This window comes from Vombatus ursinus, unplaced genomic scaffold, assembly GCF_900497805.2.
Source record: "Vombatus ursinus unplaced genomic scaffold, bare-nosed wombat genome assembly UNPS02014820.1, whole genome shotgun sequence".
Classification (NCBI taxonomy): Eukaryota; Metazoa; Chordata; class Mammalia; order Diprotodontia; family Vombatidae; genus Vombatus; species Vombatus ursinus.
The window spans coordinates 26,639,285-26,663,737 of NW_020954598.1; the positions used below are offsets into that span (position 1 = coordinate 26,639,285).

At 42.2% G+C, this 24,453-nt stretch overlaps 1 protein-coding gene across 1 annotated transcript in view; it reads right to left on the reverse strand.

Moving 5' to 3' along the window:
- Positions 1-16,090, reverse strand: part of CCDC13 (coiled-coil domain containing 13) — a 119,835-nt gene extending 103,745 nt beyond the window's left edge. The window contains exons 1-3 of the mRNA XM_027837189.1: positions 16,012-16,090; positions 5,379-5,605; positions 4,282-4,430 (exon numbers count right to left, since the gene is read on the reverse strand). Coding sequence (XP_027692990.1) covers positions 4,282-4,430; positions 5,379-5,599 — 370 coding nt within the window. The 5' untranslated portion in view covers positions 5,600-5,605; positions 16,012-16,090. The remainder of the gene's footprint in view (positions 1-4,281; positions 4,431-5,378; positions 5,606-16,011) is intronic.
- Positions 16,091-24,453: the final 8,363 nt, after the last annotated feature.

A 24,453-nucleotide genomic window follows, 5' to 3' on the forward strand; every position in this document is an offset into this window, starting at 1 on the left:
GGCCACAATGAATCAGGAAAAGAATAGATTTAAGGAGAGTGAGGTTTTGAAAGAGATGGAATGATACATATGATCAGAAAGAAGAATATCAGAGCATTTGGGTTTTTGTTGTTTTTTTTTTTTTTAATTAAAGAAGTGGAACACCTGTGAATAATGGTGAACTCCAGGATGTAACCATTCCAATCTGTGGCTAAGATACGGAGTAAAAGAATAGGACATGGAATTTAAGTAGACTGAGGACTAGGAAGTTAGGGAGTCTGAGGGAGCCTCAATATGGATTTCAAAGCCTCCTAGTATGAGGAGAGGAATTGGGGAGAAGAGGAAGATGGTGAGCCAGTTGCTAGACTCCTTGAAAAAGGAAGAGAGAATTATGTGGGGGCAATATACAATCTCTATTGTGATCTCAATTGAATGGAAATTTTTAATTGTGTGAACTTCAAAGAAGTTACTGAGTAATAGGGATAAAGTGAGAGTCTGAAAGTGGTAGAGTATGACAGAAAGAGGCCCAGGACGATGTGAAGGTTGTTCACTATGGAGAGGGAATTCCAGAGGGCAGGAATGGAATGGGAATGGGAAATAGAATGGAACAGGAAAAGAGAGGTAGAGATTGGGCATAGTTTTCTCCTGTGTGGCTGCTGATTGATTAACATAGGGATAGAGAGAGAAACAGGTCATGGAAAATTGTTAGGGATAATAGTGGTAAGTAGTAGCAGATGAATAATAAAGTTCACAATCTCCCAGGGTGTCAAGCCTTAGTCATTCTTTACTTTTCCTCCTGTAGGGGGGGAGGGGGGGAGGCAAGGAGAGAAGGGCTGGCAGTCAGGGCCATGCTACAAGCCATGTGCCTCCATAGGGAGAAGACACTGGTCTCCTTCAGCAGGATGCTCCTCTTCCTCTTCCTCCCTGCAGGGCTGGGGAAAAAGTAGGAGGGAGGAGATGGTGTTGCCAGGATGGTGGCAGAGGACCATCCATCCTTCCAGCTGACCAGATCCAGCTTCTCTGATGTACAGGTCTGGTCACGTCACTCATTCAAGGCCCTTCTGTTTTGATTTCCCTTCTATGTATTATGTGCTCCAGAAAAACTGAACTACTGGACCTCCTTGTGTTTTCCTGCCACCATACCTTTAAAAGCTCACACATTCTGAGCTCTTCTCTGTGATTGGAGTGTTCTCCCTTTCCTTCTGCCTTTGGAATTCCTACACATTCTTTAAAGTCAAAGTCAAATGGCATCTCCTCCAAGAAACCTTCTCTGATCCCCTACCACACAGAAATAACATTCTCCTCCATCCTCGACTACCAGATTTCAAATAGCATGTTTCTTAAGATTTTGTACTACATTCATTGATCTATATATGTGCTTATCCCACTTCTGGATTGTGAAACCCATGAGTGTCTTAGCTCAACTTTGTATCTCCTCCAGTAAGGAGAATAGAACTCAGTACATAGCAGACACTTAATAAAAACCTCCTGGATTCAGTTATATTTGTAGCTATTAGGGTTCCTTTTGAAGCATTCATTACATTTGGGGAAAGAAAAGTAAATCTCTCCCTTCCATTCACTGACTGTCTGATGAAAGACTGGCCAATCACAGCACTGAAAATGTCCGATGAAGGATGCCATTTATTATTTCAGTCACATTGCCCTGCAGTGCTGCCCAGAATCACATCTAGCCCATGGCTCCAATCATCAGTCACTGCGAAGCATTCGCTTGGGCTGATCCTAGCAACGATGAGAGGGAACAAGGGTGGTGCTAAGTGATGGATGCTAATCTCAGCTTGCCTTCTGTGTGGCCTGGTCCATAGGTTCCTTCCACCTAAATATTGCATGGGTGGACAGAAGTTTTTGGAGCAGCCACAATACATTTAGGGAGCTCTTTCAAGGGTTCTTTTGACTGAATTAACAATAATAGCTCTCAGGGCAGCAGTGGATAGAGCACCAGCCCTGAAGTCAGGAGGACCTGAGTTCAAATCTGTCCTCAGACCAAACACTTGTCACTTACTAGCTGTGTGACCCTAGGCAAGTCACTTAACCCTAATTGCCTAAAAAAAAACCCAAACAAACAAACAATAACAAGCTCTCAGTAATATGGCACTTTAAAGTTTTCAAGTTTTCCTCACAATAACCCTATGGGGGAGGTAGTATGAGGCAAGGACAATGAGGATCTGAAAAGTTACATGACTCACCCATAAGCACACAACTAGTTAAGTATTAGAAGCAGGATCTGAATTCAGGTGACATGATTCTAGGAGCAGCACACCACACCACATCCCATCACATCACACTGCCTCCCTCACAAGGGGCCAAGTGTCAAGAAATACCCTAAATGAAGATCTCTTCAATCTGCCATCATGACCACATTTACACATGCCAGCTCAATGCTACTTTCATTCAGTTTGGTCACAGCCTTCAAAAGAACCATGGGATGCACAGATTTAGAGACATCTCCACTCCAAGTGTTCACATGGACTATCTGTGCCTGACCTGGGGTAGAGCCTTCCAAGCTCGCATTGGTCTGATCAGCCCCAGCTGGATACACTGTGCCTTGACCCCAACATAGAGATGTCATTTTGGTCCTCTTCAAGCACCAAAGGACAACAACCAACCATTATACCCTCACTTATGTAGGGTTCAAGTTGCCTAAAATCTGTTTTTTATTTCCAGATTTGTTTTGGGATCTTGGAGCATAAACCTTAAAATCCTAAATGTCTCTCACATGTAATGATTCTGCTATCATTTACATGAATGCCATAAGGGTTTCATTGATATCTATCAATATTTTTAAATCCTTAGAATAAAGACTCTCTAAACCACATATTATCATTACATGTCTTCCCTGGTTTGCACTTGTCCATTCCTTCAGCCTACCTGGGTGACCATAGAAATTCTCCTTCCTTCTCCCCCCACCAATGGGATTTATCTTCTCTTCCCCCTCATTGAGACTCTGCTATTGGTTTCAATGCTAATCCCCTATTCCTGCTTTTCACCTTACCCGAGGTCTAGTCTAGGGTAAGGTCTAACTTTGTTTCCACTAACCTAAGAGGAAGAGATTACTACAACCTGGTCTAGCCAAAGAGGGGACTCATTGTATCTTAAGAAGCTGGTGAAGCTATGAAGGTACAGAAGGTAGAAACATCTCTAAAGCCTGTGAAGAACCTGAGAAAATGAGGCATATAAAGAGGGAAAGAGGAGAGGACAGCTGTGGACCATGAAGCCTTCCTGCCTGGGTCACTCCTGCACACATTTTTCAGAATATTAGAGTGAGAAGGTCCTTTAGAATATAAAACACAGAATTTCATCCAGTACAGATTTCTCATTCTACAGTTGATGAAACAGGCTCAGGGATGGGAAGCAATCTCTCTGAGGTCATAGAGCAAGCAAAAGTAAGAAAACCAAGACTAGAAAGTAGGTCTTCTGACTCAGAAACCAGCATTCTTTTCATGATAGTACACTTCCTAATTCCCCTTCAGGGAGTCAGCTGAAAGGATTTACTGAGCAGCATTTGAAAAACTTTTTACCTGGTCTCTCTCTGGGTCTCAGTTCCCTCATCTGTAAAATGGAGGAGTTGGACTAAATTATGACTGAAGTCCCTTCCAGCATTAAGACCCTTTGTCCCTTATGGCTCTGCAATGCCAAGGAAACACTGGGGCAAAATGGGCCTCCCTCGAGGAAGGTCAGAACTTTCGGAGGTCAATGTTGACTACCCCCCTCCTCCACCCCAGGCACCTACGGGACCTGGTACCGGGCACAATGTCTTAAAGCCAGCCATAATTCCTCATCTCATACAATAGCCCTTGTCTGTCGCTTTCTAGACTATGAGATTTACAATGTACTGTATTATATATCTTCCTGCAACAGTCACTGAGACAATTTTTCTCTGAAGTGGTGACATCCCAAGTTATAACTTCCCCTGACCTCCTTATTGCAGGGAAGTGTCTAATCACACTCTCTCTCTCTCTCTCTCTCTCTCTCACACACACACACACACACACACACACACACACACACATATTCCAATACACATACTATATGATCTCCAGTAAAGAACCCTGGGCAGGGTATCAGAAGCCAGGGTCCTAATCCTAGCTCTACCACCACCATTGAGCTATGTGACCCATGGTACACATGACCTATGGACCTGAAGTGTAGACTCATGGGGTCACAGTCCATTAGGGCTAGGAGGTACCTTACAGGTAGACCACGTAGTACAACTTCTTCATCTCATAGACGAGGAAACAGAGTCCCAGAGAAGTTAAGGGATTCTCCAAAGTCCTGCAGCCCTACCTGTGAAAGCCCATCGATCTTCTTCTATTTTCTTCTTGAGGTGCTTTATTTCAAAGTCCTTTTCCTTTACCAGTTTATACAATCTTCCATTTTCATCTACAATTTCTCTGAGTTGTTCATGGAGCTGTTCAATCTCTTCTTCAAGCAACCTACAAGTCAAAGCAGTCATCATTTCATTTGATGTCTCCTCCACTAACATTCTCCTTCAATGAATCCCCATGATGCGGAAGGGACCCTATGTTCTCAAAAATTATCTCAAAGTAACGCATAGTTCCTCTCAAATTTGGAAAGGCTACAAATGGACTGTGTCTGTCATCTGAGGCCCAGACTCATTAAACTCAGAAAAGGTAACCGATAGAGTGACCAACAGGTAATAAATGAATGCTTTTCGTCACAACACTGGAAGAGCCAGAAGACATGGAGGGGGCGCCCGTACCAAAGAGATCACTGATCATTTAAGTACTGAATGAATGCAATGAGAACTTGAGAGACATTTAGGAAAAATGACAAGGGTAGGGATCCATTCTGCTATTATAAAGATCAATCTCAGCATACCAAGAAAACAAAAAAGACCTCCATTGAACTTTATTTAGAAGTCAGAGTTCTTTCAGGTTTGTATGTGGTTATATCCTGGGAAGATTGAGGCAAAAAAGCTAAAAGGGCAAAAGAGAAAATGATAGAGGATGAGCTTTAAGGAAGTCTCATAAACATACCATCACATTAAAACCAATCAGCTCCTGGGAAACCCACTAACATTATGCTGAACACATTTCTTTAATGCAAAACAGTCTCTTCTTTCCACAGAGGAAATCAAGTGAATAAACAAAATCATAATGAGCATTCATTTCAATTTGACTTTAAATGCTAGGCAAATACATTTGTATAAAATTATGTAAACAGAGCACAGGCCTTCAATCAAATGTACCAAACACTAAAGCAAATACTATATTGAAATCAATCTCTCGTACTTAAAAAAAAAAAATCTAAGCATCATGATTTTGGAACCAATATCTTTCATCATTTCTCTTATTCCCCCTTTCTTCCCTAACTCTATATTTCTCCTAGTGGAAATTTTCTGGGCACATGTGTCAATTTACCTTTGGCTGAAGGTATTCTTGGCTGGCTGCCCACCCTCGCGAAGCAAGTTTAGCTCATTCTGGATTCCAAATGTTGCCTTTGGGTCATTTCCACCTCCTTTGAGGCTCATATGTTTTTCCCTTTTTTTCTCCAGCTGTCTTTGTAACCTCTTGTGCTGCTGTTCCTGTAGAGCCTTAAACTGAAGCCGTAAATTCTCATGCATCCCTTCCTCAGATTCCATTCTGTGCTAAAAACAACCACAACCACAACCAGAAAGTTGATTAATAAGATGATCAGAGAATTTAGATGATGCTTTCTGAAAACTTCTTTAATAGATTTTTAAATATTTTTTTAATTTAAAAAATCTAGTTTCTCTCCATCCCACTTTCATCCACTCCATTGAAAAAAGAAAAAGAAAAGGAAGATAAAATCCTTTATACATAGCAAAGCAAATTGGTCATGTCCAAAAAAGTATCTCATTCTGCACTCTGAGTCAATCATCTCTCTGCTAGGGTCATGTTTCATCATGCATACACTGGAATTATGGTTGGTCATTGTGTTGACCAGAGTTCTTAAGTTTTTCAAAGCTATCTTTTACAGTGTTGTTATATAACTTGTTCTCCTGGTTCTGCTCACTTCACTCTCTATCAGTTCATACAAATCTTTCCAGGTTTCTTTTAAATCATAGGTTAGGTGGTAGAGTGGATAGAGTCCTGGACCTAGAATCAGAAAAACCTGAGTTCAAATACAGCCTCAGACACTTATTAGCTGTGTGTCCTTGGGCAGGTCACTTAACCTGTTTGTTCCAATTTCCTCAGCTATAAAACAAAGATTGTAATAGAACCTACCTGTCAGAGTAGTTATGAGATTCAAATGAGATCATAATGGTAAAATGCTTAAGTAAAAGCTACATAAATGCTAGCTATAATTATTATTATTAAACCATCCCTTTTGTCATTTCTTATATTTCAATAATATTCTATTATTCATATGTCATAATTTATTCAACTATTCCCCAGTAGATGGGCTGCCCTCCCTTAGTTTCCAGCTCTTTGCTTCTACAAAAAGATATGCTATATTTTTGTACTGGGGAGGGGGGGTGGTCCTCGTCCCTGTTTTTTATTTCTTTGGGGCATAAACCTAGTATTAGTATTGGCTATAGCCAGGTCAACAGATATGCACAGTTTATTAACTTTTGGAGTATAACTAGACCAAATCACAGCTCCACCAAGAAAGTATAAATGTGCCTGCTTTCCCATATAGCCTCCAACAATTGTAATTTTATTTTTTGTCAGCTTTGCCAATCTGATGGCTGAGGAGCAGTATCTCAGAGTTTCTTTAATGTGCCTTTCTCTAACTATTAGTGATTTGGGATGTTTATTCATATGGCTTGGATTTCTCCTTTTGAAAACTGTTGTTTCATATCCTTTGACCATTTATCAATTGGGAAATAGCTCTCATTCTGATAAATTCGAAATTTTCTGAAAACTTCAACAAAATTATCACAAAAGTCCATCTTATAGCACTTCATTAGAACTGATTCATTTACAATTAATCAGCAAGCATGTATTAAGTATCTAATATGAACTAGGCAAGAAGACTTGAGTTTAAATTTCTCTCTCGTTGGGTCTGTAACCATGATCAAGTCACTTAGCTTTGCTAAGCCTTAGTTCCTCATCTGTAAGACAGAGATAATAATGCTACCTAGTCTCACTGGATTATTTTGAGAGAGTACTTTGTAAACCTTAAAGTCTTTATAAGAATTTGTCCCAATTTTGTTGTGAGTCACTCATTCATTAACAAACAGATACCTACTACATACAAAGCATTGCACTAGGTGCTAAGGGAGATGCAAAATATAAATCCAGCACAATCCCTGCTATTCTAATATCTGGAGTCTAGAAAAGAGGAGAGGCATGGGCTGAGCTCTTCCTAGTCTGCCCAATTAATCTCTTAAGGTCTTCTCCATTTCTTATGTTCCATGTTTAATTCAATTTACCAAACATTAAGCATTGACTTACTGTGCTCCATTCAAGGAAAGGGGGAAGAAGTCTGAGATGTGGTTTAGATAAGGCACAGTCCCTGTGTAAGGCATGTTCAGAGGACAGAATGTTGTTCAGTTTGGCGGGAGCACAGACTACATGGAGGAGAGTACTTGGAGATAAGACTGGAAAGACAGGGTCATGCCAGATTGTGGAAGGCCTTCAATGACAGTTAAAGAAATTTAAACTTTATTAAGTAGGTAATGTGAGCAGCTAGGTGGCACAGTGAATAGAGTTTCAAGTCAGGTCAGGAAGACCTGAGCTCAAATCCTGCTTCAAACACAGTCTGTGTGGCCCTGGGCCAGTCACTTCACCCTGTTTGCCTCAGTTTTCTCACCTGTAAAATGAGCTGGAGAAGGAAACGGCAAGCCACTCCTGTATCTTTGCCAAGAAAATCCCAAATGGGGTCATGAAGAGTTGGACAGGATTGAAATGACTGAACAACTACAAAGTAGGTAATGGGGAACAACTGCAGATGTTTGAACAGAAGAACAGATTTACGTATAAGGAAGATTTATGTAGGATGAATTGAAAGGAGGCAAAAGTAGAGGTGGGTCAAACCACACTCTCATGTGCATAGTAAACACAGAGTATCTCTCTCTTACTAGAGCATGGAAATCTTAGCACGTAAGTACTATTATTCTCCCTTGACTACAGAATCATAGGATGTCCGAGCTGACACAGAGGTTCAAGTGAGGCCCTTGCATCTTGTGTAAGGTTACATAGCTACCACGGGGCAGAATCAGAATTCAACCACAAATTTCTAACTCCATTCTCCTTGCTTTTACAACGATGCTATACTGCCTCCAGAACATAGAAAGGTATTAGAAACTATATTCACTTTCATTAAATGTATCTTTTTTTCAGTACTTTCATTCAGTACTAAAATAAGTCTATATATTTCATGTGTTATTTTTGATGGTTTTTCTGAGATAATGAACTATACATTAATATGGAATAATTTTCATTAGGTTTTTTTTTTTTAGTGGTGAGAAACAGCATGACATTACTGACCTTATGTCCCACTAAAGTTAAGATCCAATCCTGACCCTGACACTTAGTAGCGATGTAACCAAGGACAAGTCATGCACTCTTTCTAAGCTTCACTTTCCTCATCTGTAAAAAAAAGGTTAAGTACCTAGCCCACAGGGTTGTTTTCAGGAAATGATACAATGTATGCAAAATACTTTGTAAACTTTAAAGCATTATATAAACGCATGGTACTATTAAGTTAGAGGTATATAAGGGTAGCTTTCTCCTTAATCAAGTGGTTTTGCTTGGCAAGTGTTTCTCCATCCTCTGGACTTTTGGAGAAGCCCAAATGGCCAATCCCAAGTTTATCGTACCATCCATTGGACTATTACTACTAAGTACCTGAAAATGTCTCCCTCTGAAGGCTTATAGCCCAGAGGGAATAAAAACAAGCTCTGGGATATCTCACCTTGAAGTTTGCAAAGTTGTTTTGTTTTTTTTTTTTTCCCTTCTCAACAACCCTAAGAAGGTGGGGGCGGCATGAGTATTATCGTGCCCACTCTAGAAAAAAGGATCTTCGAGAAGGGGAACAAGCTGCCTGTGAGTGACCTTCCGACCAGCAAGGGTCTGAGGGGGCTCCACGCAGATCCGCTGCCAGAGTCCCAACCCATGGCACTGGGGGAGGAGGAAGACAGCCCGCCCTGGCTCTACCACTGATTGACCACCCCGTGAGAGCCGAGGAGGCCTGTACCTGGTGGCTGGGCCTAATTTTCCTCCACTATAAAATGAAGATGATTCTCCCAAAGTTGTCATAAAGAAAGTGATTTTACAAATTTAATCTGCTGTAGAGAGTTTAGTTAATAATAATAACAAATCACAAAGGCGATTTTTAGCTAATTTTAGATTTAGATTTTTGCTAATAACAATTTGGCTAATAACAATAAATAACAAAAAATCGCAAAGGGGTATGTTATGATGTAAGATTCCTAAAAACAGATGCAGAGTGAGAAAAGCAGGACCAGGGGAACAATACAGTGGATGACAGTGAAAATATAAAGGAAGCCAGACTCAGAAATTGTAATAACCAATCCCAATCCTAGACAACAGATAATGATTTTATATGTGTGTGTGTGTGTGTGTGTGTGTGTGTATACACACACATATATGTATATATAAAATATACATTTCATATAATAAATATATGCACATATATCGTGGCTCAATGGAAAGAATGTTGACTACTGGATTTGAAATCAGAGGACTGGGCCTCAGTTTCCTCATCTGTAAAATGATGATGACCTCTGAAGTCCTTTCTATCTCTAAATCTATGATCACATGACCTTTGAGGCCTTCTAACTCTTACCCTGTGCTCCTAAAGTACTCTTGACAGAGAGGTAGAGAGCTACTAGGACAGAATGTTGCATACATTATAAGACTCAGTCACTGAATCAGTTGTTTTTTACATAACTGGTTTCGTTTTTTTTTTTTTCTGTTACAAAGGAAGGTCTAATTCCAGGGTGGAGTTAGGGGCTATATCTAGATATGGGTGTGATGTAAAAACAAAAGGCATCAATAATTTTTTTCAAAAGAATGAACTTGGGGCAGCAAGGTGACACAGTAGATAGAGCACTGGCCCTGGAGTCAGGACGACTTGAACTCAAATCCCGCCTCAGACACTTGACACTAGCTGTGTGACCCTGGGCAAGTCAGTTAATCCCAATTGCCTCACCAAAAAAAAAAAGAATGAACTTGTATCAAATGTGTTTCTTATTACCTGTGTAGCCTTTGGCAGTCACTTCCTTCTCTGAGCCTCAGTTTCCCCAAATGTAAAATGCTGGTCTCTGAGGTCCCTTCCAGGTCTAAATCCCATGGTACCATAATCTTTCTTTGCCTTTTAAGGCCTGCAGAGAGTCATACCTTACCACACACACTGGAAACAAACTCCCTCCTATGAGTTCTTCTTAGTCCTCTACCTGTGCCCCTCATGTGACACCCAATCTTATATTCTCTTTGATGTCTTTTTTTTAATCAAATTGGCCAATGGTTTTTTTTTCAAAATTTGAAAACAATTTTTTTTCAAAAATATCACCTTTCTACTGTTGTCTTATACTGTTATTTAATTGTTTAATGCCTGTCACATTCCCTATTCAATTGGAGGCTCCTTGAGGACTGGGACCCTGAACTTCATAGGAGACAGCCAGCTGGTGCCATGGGTGAGAGGACCCTGGGCTTAGAGTCAGGAAGCCCAGAGTTCAAATATGACCTCAGACATTAGCTTCGTGACCTTGGAAAAATCCCTTAACTGCCGTTTGCCTCAATGTCCTCATCTCAAAATGGGGACAATAATAGCACCTACCTCCCAGGGTTGTTGTGAGGATAAATGAGATAATAACTACAAAGCACTTTGTAAACCTTAGACCACTTCAGAACTTGCCACTTTTATCATGAGATATATATCCCATCTGTGCAGTCACAGAGAGATATGCTGTAAGCACAATTTTATAATTTGGTTACGGTACAATTTTTAGCTCTTCCTGAGTTCATCAAATATTTACATTTTTCCTAAGTGCTTGATATACTTGAAAAGATAAACAACTGTTGCTCCAATATCACCTTTTATCAACATCCTGGCTAACACTGTAGTTAAGTGCTGCTCAGATAAGTGAGTAACATTAGAAGTCACTTCAGCTGATTTATCCTGTTTAAACAAGCACAATTTAGTGACAATTAAAAGAGCACACAAACAAAGTTAGAGCTGGACAGATGAAAAGGTCAATAGAAGGTTGTTGATACAGTACAGATTATAAAAGCAACGATATTCTTTCTTCCCCAGATCAGAACTAGCATCTGCCTTTGTAGTATGCATAGAAATCATTGCTGCTACAGAACACAGTAAACAAATCGATGTGTGTTTATATAAGGTTTACGTATACTTCACTAACTCAGAGATCCATTTGTTCATCAGACTGGACAAACTCCCTCCAGCAATGCTGACTGCTGCCTCTTCCAGTCTTAGTCTTCTTGACTTACTGTGCCTAAAATGATTCATCCCCTGGCAGTCCTCAAAGGACAAGCACAGAGTCTGTTTATAAACTGGTCCTTTAAAGCCTTATCAACTCAGTAGCATTGGCAAAAGCTTATAAACCATCGGTCTGACCTTCAAGGACCCAGAGTCACCTCATTACCTCAATGAAGCAGATAAGAAGGACTTTAGGGTAATAGGAGTTATAGCTGAAATGGACCTTACAGATCACCTGGCCTACCTCTTTTGTTTTATAGAAGTAAAGATGGTTTATGACTGTAGATTAAAATATTTTTGGTTTTGCCTTCTTGCTGGTTTTTGTTTAGAATATCCTACCACTGTCCCTTGCCTATGTAAGTCCCGCCACAGGACTCAGCTCAAACCCTAATGCCTCTATGAAACTGATGGATCCAGCCACAATGAACTCTTACCCCAACCAGCACTTATTACATTATCACTCACTTGGCCCTTGTCTCTATGATGGAATCATGAATTAATGGTGAACCATCATGTGCCAAAAGTAGAACTCTTGACATCTGATATTTGACAGAATATGGCTTAATAGAAAATGTGAATATCCATTTCTTTAGGGTACTTTAAGACTTATCCCATACCAATGCCTCCACTCAATCCTCAACTCTTTATAATTTGGTTTTGATCTTCCCTACTCTATTGAAATTTTCTCAAAGGTCATCATGGCCAAATGCAATATCTTTTATTTAGTCCTCATCATCTTTACTTCTCTCCTCCTATACATTCTCATCTCCTTTGGTTTTAGAGACTCAATACTCTCTTGGTTCTAACTCCTATATATCTATCCACTGTTCTGTCTCATTTACTAGTTCCTTATTCTTTTTCCAAACCCCTGAGATGAGTGTTCCCCAAAGGTCTGTCTCTGGCCTCTTTCTTTCTCTGCACTCTTTCCCCTGGAAATTTTATTCACTCTAAAAGCTTCAACTATTTCCTCCAAGCAAATGATTCCCAGACCTACATTTACAATCCTGACCTCTCTTTTGAGCTTGAGACTTGCATCCTCCATATGAGAATGCCAGATTGACAACTCTCAGCACGTTCAAAACCAAGTTCATTATCTTTTCCCAAAAAACCATCTTCCTCCTGCCTTCATTATTTCTACCTGCAGTCCCATCTTTCACCCTCACCCTCTTTCCAGCATTTGTGACTTTTCAAGTATCTTGGACTCATCCCCTTCTTTCAGCTCTAATATCCAGTCAGTGACAGAGCCCTGTGAATTTCACCTCCTAAAACATCTCACATCTGTCCCCCATTGCCACCCCCCTAGTACAGACCCTCTTTCTCAACCTGCCTGAATTCCACCCTCTTCTTTCTCCAATTTACCCTTCAAAACTGTGCAGGAACAGTCTTCGTCATGCATAAAGTAGAGAGGCAGCAATGGTGACACAGAGGAAGCACCCAGAGACAATCTTGAAGTCAGATTCTATCCCTAGAGGGCCTTAGGTAACTAAATTGGGCATGAGAAAAGAGTTACTGATCTCCAAGGTTAGAGGAAGCTTCTTCAGAGGGGTGTTCCCTACACTAATGAAATCACAGGTTGGGCCACTAAAAATGGGCACTCAATGATGTCATTTTTCACCTCAAAAAAATAAGCTATCCCCTATTGCCTAGAGTCTAACACTGAAGCTCCTTAGCCTGCCATTTGTAGGTCCCATACCATCTGATGGTACTCTATCTTCCCAGACTTATCTCATATTACTGCCTTCCATATACTTTATGCTCTAATCAAACTGGACTGTTCTCAGATCTCTGATTCTCTACATTTGTTCTCCTCAGAGAAATCACCTTCCCTCCCCAGGCAAGGCCTGTGAAAAAGTCAGCTTAAATGCTGCCTCCTCCTGGAATCCTTCTCAGAAGCCCCCTATTGATAACAAACTTTCTCCTTTGATATAACATATCATTTTGTTTGTTCTCTTATGTACTTACTATAATTATCTGTGTTGGTGTTCCCCTATTAGTCTATAAGCTCTCTAGGAGCAAGGCTGTGTCTTACCTAAACAAGATCCCCCAATGTCTAGCACAGAGCTCATTACACAGTAGGTGCTTAATAAATGTGGAATAAATGATTACAAATGGCTGACAATCACATAGTACTGTACAAAGTGCTTTATATCTACCAATCTTCATAACCCTAAGGGGTAGACAGAATAAGTATGCCTATTTTATAGATGATAATAATATCTCATTTCTATAGAATTTTAAAGTTTACAGAGAATGTCCAGAATAACAACCCTGTGAGGTAGGCAGTACAAGTAACATGCCCATTTTATAGATGAGGAAACTGAGCCTCAGAGAGTTGCCCAAATTAAAACAAAGCTAGTATGTAACAGCCCTAAGGTTTGAACCCAGGTCTCTTGACTTCAAATCCAAAGCTCTTTCTAATGCACCATAGTTACCTACACGAACACATAGCCCTACATGTTTCAGGTGCTTAATAGGTATTTGTTGATTCATCCCCTGGTACCTATTTGTTGAAAACAGTTGGGGGTATCCCAGATTTAGGGTATATGAGGGGTGCCAGTCTATGAGGAAGTACTTGAAGGCCACATGGAAACAAGCTGTCAGGTGTATGTCATGGGCCCAAATGTCAGACACTATTTTTAGCGACCACAGAGGGGAGGTAGGAACAACCCAAATGAAAGATGTGAGATAGACAAATGGTAGAGTTTGTTGACTTGAGAACTAAATACTCAGATCCAATGATAACCGATTCCTTTCATCCCGAAAGAGGTGCCCCAAGGGATCTGGCAGCAGCCTGTACTGTTCAATATTTTGGTCAGTGACTTGGAGGAAAAAATAGATGGGAAATTTGCAGGTGATGCAGGGTAAAGAGGGATCACTAATGCATTAGATAACAGGATCCAAAAAGGCTAAAATGATAGATGGAATCTACAGGATGAAATCTAAGAGTGATAAATATAAAGTCCTGCATCAGAGTTCAAACCATCAACTGCAGAAGTAGAGGATAAAAAAGAGATATCTAGGGGCAGCTAGGTTGGGCAGTGGATAGAGCACTGGCCCTGAAGTCAGGAGGACCTGAGTTCAAATCTGACCTCAGACCAAACATTTGACACTTACTAGCTGTGTGACCCTGGGCAAGTCACTTAACCCCAAATGTCTAAAAAAAAAGAGAGAGATACCTAGACAGTAGTTCATGAGAATAATAACTTGGGAGGATTCAATAACATGAATTAACAATGTATTCACAGCCAAACCTGCTACTATGATCTTGGACATCATTAATAAAAATCTTGTGTCCAGAGTGAGGTGAGTGAGTGTCTCACCTGTACACTATGCTCATAAGACCACATCTGTAGGACATTCTCAGTTCTGGGCTTCATATTTTAGGAAAATAACACACAGACAAGCTATAACAATGTGTCCAGAGAATCAGAGGATGGATCAAAGGATTTGGAGATAGAAAAGATCTTAGTGATGTTCTAGTCCAGCCACCTCATTTTATAGGAACATAAGGAAACTAAGGTGGGCAGGACTTGGATGGTAAAGGAACATGGATATGTTTAGCCTGGAAAAGAAAATTTGGGAGGAACATGAGTGTTATCTCTGAGTTTCCAAAGGGCTCCTACAGAAAAGAGAAATAAGACTTACTCTGTGTTGCCTGAGAGGAAAGAACTAGGAGTAATAGGGGAATAGCAAAAGGAGGCAGAGTTCTGTTTCATGTAAACAAACAAACAAACAAAAAACTTCCTAATAATAAGAGCTGTCCCAAACGCAGCTGTAAATTCAGAGGTAGTAAGCTCTCCAGCACTGGAGATCGTCAGGAAAGGAACAGCTAGCTGACTTCCTCCTGTATGTACATTTTAGAGAAGAAATTGATTTTTCCAGTACAGGGTGGCTTAAGTGTCCTCTGAGGTCCCTTCCAGCTCTCAGTCTGTGTTGGGCAGTTCTCTTAGGATTGTGCTGGGGTGGGGGTGGGGTGGAGGAGTGGAGGTGTCTCTTGATGCACAGAGTGACCTAGGGAGAAAACAGCACTAGGTGGTGAAGAGGAGAGGGAGAAGGGGGGGTCTGGGTATTGGGGGGGGGGCGGATCTGTCTCTGTGTCTGTGAGAGGCTCACTTTTTCGTTGCCCTGGGCCCTCTATGCCTAGGATGATGCTCATGTGAGCTGGCTGCCTGCCTGGGGGTCCTACAAGTAAAAGAAAACAGTCCCTGAGAGTCAGAATGGGTCTGGCCAGGATACTAGTCCCTCCGTCAGTCTCTGTGCATGTGTGTGTGTGTGTGTGTGTGTGTGTGTGTGTGTGTGTCGTGGGGGGGGGATGTCCCCAGGTGTATCTGTTTGTCCTGCAGGTGGAGTCTGTCTGTGTTTGGGGCAGGGGACGAAGGGGCCTGTTTCTCTGATCAGAGGGGTTCAAAGAGCTGGGCCTTCATCTTACAGCTAAAGAAACTGAGGCCCGGAGCAGTGGAGGGAGTCGCAGTTCAGGGGCAGGATTCAAACCGCGGTGCCATGACTCCTGGCTCGGCGCTCCCTGGGGAGCATCTCTGCCGTGCTGCAGTCTGTCCGCGCGTCCGTCCGTCAGTCTGTCTGCAGGGCGGATCTGCGGGCTCGGCCGCGGCTAGCACTCACCCAAGCGAAGGGGCCCAGGCCGGGCCGGGGCTGGGGCAGGGGCTGGACTGGTTTCGCTCTGTCTTGGACTCGCTGAGCACCAAAGGCTCCTCTGTCGTCACTCGCCCAGGGATGCCGGCGACGCGCTGCCCCGAGCAACGGTCGCCACGGCAACTGCGCCGCGCGCGTGACGTCATCGCGCCCCTACGGAAGCCGAAACGGGAGGGGCGGTGGCGCGGCTTTGGCGTGGCTCCATGTGGAGTGGCGGCGTCCTTTGCCTTCCCTGCTCTGGGGAAGAAAGAGGGGCCGAGGCAAGGAGTGGGGAACTTAAAGGCCCAGCCTGGGCCGCCTGCTGCAAGAAGTCTTCCCTGACTTCACCCCAAGCCCGGATCTCTCCCGCTGTGTCCACCCAGACCTGGACCCAGAGCTTTCCTCTCTGCTGCTTTATGCTTCTCCACCCACCCGACGGGCAGGTCTCTTGCCCTTCTCCATCTCACAGCTTGGGGTATAGACCAGAGCCAGGTCACTTACGTCTTTTATAATCCTCTGTTTTCTAATCTGTAGAGTGGGGTCGGGGGGTGTATGTGGAGGGGCAGGGAGAGGTAGGAAATAAGCATTCGTTAAGCACCCACAGTGTGCGCTTAAATGCTTCGTAATTATTACCTCATTTCACCCTCACAACAACCGTAGAAAATAGGTGCTGTTATTATCACCCCCATTTTACAGATGAGAAAACTGAGGCCAACAAGAGGTTAAGTGACATACTGGGGGTCACACAGCTATTAAGTGTCTGGGGCTGGATTTGAACTCAGGTCTAATTCCAGGCTGGTGCTTTACCCACTTCACTGCCTATGTGCCAGGCACTGGAGATATAAAGACAAAAACAGTACTTGCCCTCAAGGAGCTCACATTCTAACGAGGGAGTCTAATGTAGACAATTGTGTAAACAAAAATCTGTAAGGTTGATGAAAGGTAATCTCAGGGAGGGCACTAGTGGTGGTGGAGGGCTGGGAAAGACCTTGCAGAAGGTACAATGTGAGCCGAGTCTTGAAGGAATGAGTTCAGTGGGATAGACGAGATTGGAGGTGGGGCTGCAGAATGAAGTGGGCGGATGGACAGGTAGGAAGGGACAAACCCCCGCTAGGTAGCAGGGTCATACAGTGGAATGCACGTTGGGCTTGGATTCAGGGATTTTCTTGTCAAATACTGGAGTAGTTCGCCGTTTCTTTCTCAAACTCATTTTACAAATGAGGACACTGAGGCCAATAGGGTTAAGTGACTTGCCCAGGGTTACATAGCTAGGAAGTATCTGAGGGCAGATTTGAACTCAGGAAGAGTTTTCCTGTGCACTATAGTGCCACCTATTGACAGGTCACTTAATTTTTCTGGGCTTTAGTTACCTCTGCTGTAAAATAGGAATGACACTTAACTGGAGAATACAAAGATCCTTATCCCCCAGGTACTGGCCTTGGTGAACAAGGACAGAGCTGACTCTGTCTCTTCTCCATTGGATTGTAGAAGATCATCTCCTTTGGCCCCAGAACAGAACCCCAGAGAGGCTAGAACCAGGAGCAGAAGTACCAAGGAAAGGAAGGGGCTGGAGTAGCAAAACAAGAAATGCAGTCAAGAAGTATGATGGCGGCAAGACAGTTACACGAAGCCCCATCCCCTTGCTGCAGCCCTCACTCACTGTAGTTCTGGGGACAACGGGTCTCTGAAACCTGTGGGAGCAAGGGGTTCTCTTGACTTGTTCTTGAATGTGAGCTTTTTCTGTACCTTTTAATGTAGTAATACTTTTGAAGCTTTCTTAGCCTTAAAAAAAGGACATGAATAAGAAACTGGTGCTTCCCTTGGAAGAAGATACTGTGCCCAGGTATAAATGGGTGGAGGTAACAAACCAGCTAAGTGAGAGGTTCCATGAAATTATACAAGCCCTTCAGCTTAGGAGGAACATGTTGATCTAACACAAAGGTAATTCTTGGGTGTAGGGGGAGGAAATAGACATGTTCAGGATGGAAGATTTATAGATAGATCTCTCAGTCTATTTACATAGAGATATATTCATATAGATATGAGATAGGTATTTAGATAGATAGTTTTGTGTTTTAGCATAGGCAATAGCAGTTGTATATTTTTAGCATAGGCAATTGCAATAGCAGTGGCCAAATCCAAATAGCTTCCTGGTGAGCACCAAGGCAAGCATGAACTTTGCACGGTTGTGTGTTCTGGAGGATGATTGTGAATGACTTCTGTGGCAGCCCAGTTACTAATGGGCTGGTAGACTGTACGTGTTTGGACCTTCACAGAAAATTGCTGATTTGGGATATCTGTGGGTTATGCTAGGTGGTGCAGTGGATGGAGCATCGGGCCTAATCTAGCCTCAGATACCTACTGGCAGTGTGACTCTGGGCAAGTTGGCCTCAGTTTCCTCCTCTGTAAAATGAGCTAGAGAAGAAAATGGCAAACCACTCCAGTATCCTTGCCAAGAAAACTCCAACTCCAAAAGTCCAGCACGAAGAACTGGACACAACAAATGGATTATGACAAAGTTGTGATTGTAAGGGCTCTACCAATTATTGCTTCCTTTTTGGAGGGGAAGAGTGTAAAATAGTGGGTCAGATATGAACAGTGCATTAGACTGTGAGCTCCTGGAGAAGAGCAGAATTGTTCGTGCCTTTCTTTGTATTCCCGGTGTTTAGCTGATGTGAGGAAAACACTGTGCAAACCTTCAAGCACCATAGAAATGGGGGCTGTCACCTTGATGCGTATCCTACAACTAATCAAAATGGGCTGAGAGGAGTTCCATGAAAGGAAGCTGCTGAAAAGGGGACGTAGTGCATTGGAAGAGCTTTGCATTTCTTTCCTCAGATCTCTTAAACAACCTCAGGTGCCTAAATAATGTTTAGCAGTACCAAAACGAGAAAACGAAAACGCTAGAGACTGGAAACAAGTATTCACAGAAGGAGATGGCCTCACCAACACTGAGTCATATCTGACTCTGACCACCAGGTGGCACTGTTGTCCACTATCAGGAATAAGGACTGTGCCCAATCTTTGCATAGGAACTTAAAAATGTCCAGATGTGAATGGAAATTTTATTCCTATTTGAATGCAGCAATAGTCTGATGCTGGACACTAGCCCGGAAGACTAGCTAATGTTCGCCAATAGCCCAGGGGGAAAAAAGTCCACTTGATTTGCACATGAATAAAGAACACTAGGTCTGGGGTCAGAGAAACATTGTGACTCTTAGCTCTGTGGCTTATTACTAGCTGCGCGACTGGACTAGTCATTCAGCTTTTGGGGGCCCCGATTTCTTTATTTGTAAAATCAGAGAATTAGACTAGGTGGTCTGTAAGGCCCCTTCCATCTATAAATCCTGTGGTCTATACTGTATAAATTCCATGGTCCTGTGCTTTTCTCTTATGATTTCTTTTCCCATCACTGCCTCCCACACATCCTCCAAATGGAATAACCATCAGGAGGTGTTTTCTGGTCTCCCCACCCCCACCCCAGCTGCTAGTGCCTTCTCCTTGAAGGCTACCTTTCATCCTGATTTCTATGTATGTTGTTTCTGCTATTTGGCTGTGAGCTCCTTGGGGGAACTGACTGATTTTGCTTTTTTTTTTTTAACCCTAACTCTTTTAATACACTGACTGGCACAGTAATTGCTTAATCAGTGCTTGTTAATTGATTAATTTGTAATTCAGGCTTTAAGTAGGACCCAATTACTCCAGTTTATGCAAATTTCCAATATTACTTGAGTCTTCTAGCATTTAATGAGCTATGCCAAGCAATTCAGCATTTGATTTTGTCTAAGAGATAAGTATGGGGCAGCTAGGTGGCACAGTGGATAGAGCACTGGGCTTGGAATCAGGAAGACATCTTCCTGAGTTCAAATCTAGCCTCAGACACTTGCTGTGTGACCCTGGGCATGTCACTTAGCCCCGTCTGCCTCAGTTTCCTCATCTGTAAAATGAGCTGAAGAAGGAAATGGCAAACCACTCCAGTATCTTTGCCAAGAAAACCCCCAAAAGGGATCACAGAGTCAGATATAAATGAACTAAAGAAAGAAAGAAAAGAGATAAGCATGAGATAAGAGAGAATGAATGCTAGACCTGAAATTAAAGGAATGTAGTTCACGTCCCAGATCCCATCTAGCTTTTTTGACCCTGGGCAGGAGAATGAACTACAGTTTCCTCCTCTGTGAAATAGACATCATAATCTTGCATTACCTATCACCTGGCATTGTTGTGAAAAAACCCCCTCTTAACCAATCTGACCCATGTCATTCCCTTACTCAAAAACCTTCAGAGGCTCCTAGTGCCTCTGTGATGAAAGACAAATTCCTCTCTTTGTGTAATTGGGAATTTGAGGATGACTTTATGGGGAAACATAGGATGAACAAGAGATTCTCGGTATCCAGCTATAGTAATATCCCCTCCTGACTCCAAGTAGAATTATATGTGTACCACAGCTGTTCAACCAGGTCATTACTAAACCCGTAACTGCCCACAGACCTCCTCTGACTCTACGTTGTATACCCAGGAATAGTCTGCTTATAGAGGACTACTACCCTAATTTAACTCTGTGAATGAAGCCTCCAACCAGAGTTCTTAACCCTTTTTTTTTCTGTGGTCAGATATTATGACTCCTTTTCAAAATAATTTTGGGAGAAACAAATCATCGAGAGAACCTGAGATTAGTTTGGGCCATGTTGAGTTTGAGGTTCTTACAATCCTCCATTTGGACATGTTTACAAAACATTTACAATTATAGTTGCTATCCAAACTCTAGGCCAATAAGTCAACTAACCAACATGTGTGAATACCCAGTGTTTACTATGCATCTGTGGTAGCTGCTGGGTATACAAAGACATAGGTGAAATAGTCCCCTGCTCTCAAAGAGCTTATATTCTAATGGGAGAGAATGTATACACATACAAGCATATACAAAATATATGCCAAATGAAGACAAGGTAATTTGGTTGGCAGTGGGGAAGCACCAGCAATTAGGGAGAGGAGGGAGGGGACGTGGGTTAAGCTTGAAAGGAAACAGCTTTTAAGAGGCAGAGGGTGAAAAACAAGTATGTTCCAGGAATGGGGGACAACTTTTTCAATGAGATAGAGATGGGAGATGTCATATAATGAGAAAAGTAGGGAGAAAAAGCAATGTGGCCGGACTATAAGAGTGTGTTTAGGGGAGTAATATGGAATTAAGTTGGAAAGTCAAAGCTGCTTTGGACATCTATTTCCTTAAGCAAAAGGGAAAACAGGGGTAGTTATTGCAGCCCAGAGTAGTTAATAAGATGCTTTGGAATAACATGAACCATTATGATAAACATGAGAGCTGATCTTCTGAACTATCAAAGCTTAAGAGAGTAGGTGATGGGATGGGGGTGGAGCATGATGACTGTCTTCCAGTATTTAGGGTCTCTGACCCAGAAGAGTGATTACACAAGTTCAGTTTGGCCCCTCCTCTAGGAGCAGGGGGGGGGGGGGGGGGGAAGTTACAAAGAGGCAAAGTTAGGTGGGGTTTGAGGAGGAAAACAACTCCCTAACCAATAAAATGGAATCCCCGTATGGAATAGGTTGCCTTGGGAGAGAGCTGGCTCTCTCTTATTGGAGGTCTTTAAGCAGAAGCTGGATGACCATGTGGGCATGCTGTAAGTGGGAATAATGTTCCTGGTTGGGGCTGAATTAAATGTTCAACACTGTCACGTGGCTTGAGGTGCCTTCCAGCTCTGAAATTCTTGATTCATTTTATTCAAGTTTCTAAAACATTAAAGTTGATTGGTCCCTTGGCAATTTCAGCTTTGTTGTAGGGATCTTAACTTGGAGAAAGTGTGGTATAGTACAAAAGGCAATGGATTTGTTTTTTTTTTAAAAACCTGGGTTGAAAATCAGGCCATGTCACTAGACATTAAAAAAGAGAATCAGAGAGACAGAGCCACTTCTGTGGAAGGAGCTGTAGACTGAGAATCGAGGGATCTGGGTTCAAGTCCTGACTCTGACACTAAACAGTGTGGCCCTGAGCAACTCCCCCTACCCTTCATCTCCTAATCCAGGGGCCAAAGTGAACATGTCTAATCTCTCCTCCACATTACAGTTATCACTGATGTTCCACCTCCCCACTTCCTACCCCTCTGTGCTTTGAGAGTTCAGAAGATCAGCCCTCCCAAACCCTTTGGGCCTTAATTTTCTCCCCTGTAAAATAAGATGGTTGGGTGATGATGTCCCTTCCAAGTCTATATTCTCAAATCCGACTTCCTTGCCAAGAGTAAAAATTATCCAAGATAGCAGAGTAAACATCTTGTTTAAAATATCACCAACAGAAAGTAGAAGTCTTGAAATAAATCACTCTGAATGGCATTTCAAAGTTCAATGAAAACTTCCAGTGATCAAATATTTACAGAGAATAACATTTAAGCACTAGGTCATAGGGAGCAGGGAGCAGTAATAAGGAAAACGGATATACATTTGAGCTAAGATCATAAGGACCTATTCTGTATACTAAGCGTGTTGTGCAAATAACACCCAAGCCTACTTACAGAAGTGTCAGTTATTAATCAGTGTCCAACCCACATCCACGAGTGTGCCTTGGACTAAATGTCCTTCACTGAGAATAACGGTTAGTCCATCACCTCCCTGGTCAACGTTTGGATAGAGAAAAGACGACTTAAAGTAGGCAATTCAGAACCAATGTAGAATAAACTAAGCAGAACTGGAAAACAATATAAAAAAAACTTCAACAATGTAAGAAAAAAAGAACAATTAAAAAAAAAAAAACAAAACCCTGAACACTGTATAATTACAATGACCAGGCCCAAGCCCAGAGAAGGATTGAGAAACTGCACTCCAGGTTATTGCACTCTTTACTTGGATGATAGATGGAGGATTTTGGTTGTGGGATTTATTGTCAGACTTAATTGGTGTATCAATTGTTTTTATTCAATAGCTTTTCTTCCCAGCTCAGTTACAAAGAATGGTTTTGGGGGGAGGGGGTAGACAGGAGGAATATAGCCAAAATAGAAAGGAAGGAAAGAAATGCTGATAAAGCAAAAGTTAGCAATAAAACTAAGTTTAAAAAAATTAAAACTTTGAAGAAGGCACAAAAAATAGCATGAAGAAATAAAGTCCGGGCATTAAAAAAAAGGAAAAAAACAAACAATTTACATTCCATCTTCTCTGAGACTCACACTGGCCATCCCGGCTCCTCCCTCCCAAGATTTTTAAAGATTGCCTGTAGTGGGTCTTGAGGACCAGCATTCCTGGGATCCTTTGGCCTTGTGTGCTTAGCCCTCCCTGGCAACCTCCATTTATAGGAGGGTAGATTTAATGTTAGAAGAAACTTTAGAGATCATCTAGTCTAGGGCAATTATGTGGCATGTTGGATAGCATCTACCTTCCATGGTTGTTGTGAGGATCAAATAAGATGATAATTGTGACTCAACACAGTGCCTGGCACAAATTTGTTACATGTGTTCCTGTGAAGGATGGAGATTGTGGGTAATATTGATGGAGTATAGGCCCAAGCCAAGACCTTTGCCCCTAGCCCCAAAAAGAATTTGGCTCCCATTTGTCCAAGAGCCACAGAAAACCCTTAAACTTTTTTTTGACCCTCACTCTGGTTTCAAACGGTTACCTATATTCCACTCAATGGCTTTTCCTTATGGACTCTCCTCACTTCCCTTTGAAAGCCCTGGCCCCACCTTTTGATCTTATTCAGATGCCTTTCAGACCTCTTCCTTCCAGTTCCCTTCATTATCTATCCCCATTGTCTATTCAATCTCTCAGACATTCCAATCGGAATTCTCCCTAAGTCACCTAGACCCTTTTCCCAGCCCCTCCTCTGGTCACCCAAAATTATTTGCACGTATATAAGATCCACCCTGGCCCCCATTTAAACCCTGAGATTTTCCCATGCCCTCTCTTCTTTACAGGCGTCACTAATGTTCAGATTCCTTAAGAGTCTGGTCTGTATGACCTATTTCTAATAAACTTTATCTCTGGCTGAAAGAAGATTTGGGTTGAATTCATTCAGGGAGGGCCTGCGTGTCGTGATCTTGGGGTCCCAGCACCCCTAAACCTCTAGATCTCATCAGTATCACCTCATAAAAGGAGTTCAGGGGAAAATTAGTTTGCAGAAAGCTTGGTGTGAGATTCAGTTAAGCCATGTCATCCCAAGAGCATTTAAAGATGAAACTGCGAGAAGGATAATAGACTTTTTTAATTATTCAGATGGATCTGTGAACTCATCAGTTTGGAAACTGCCACCAATAAAACAGATAACAATGCCAGCCCTTCTCATGAAAGCCTCGTCCTCATCTTCCTGTAAGTTGACCACAGGGGAGTCCACTCAATGTCCTAGAGGATTTCCTTACTTTCTCCTGGCACTTCAGAGGTACAAATGGATTACATCCTTGCTACTTGACCAGCCCATCTTCTCTTCCTGCCATACAATTC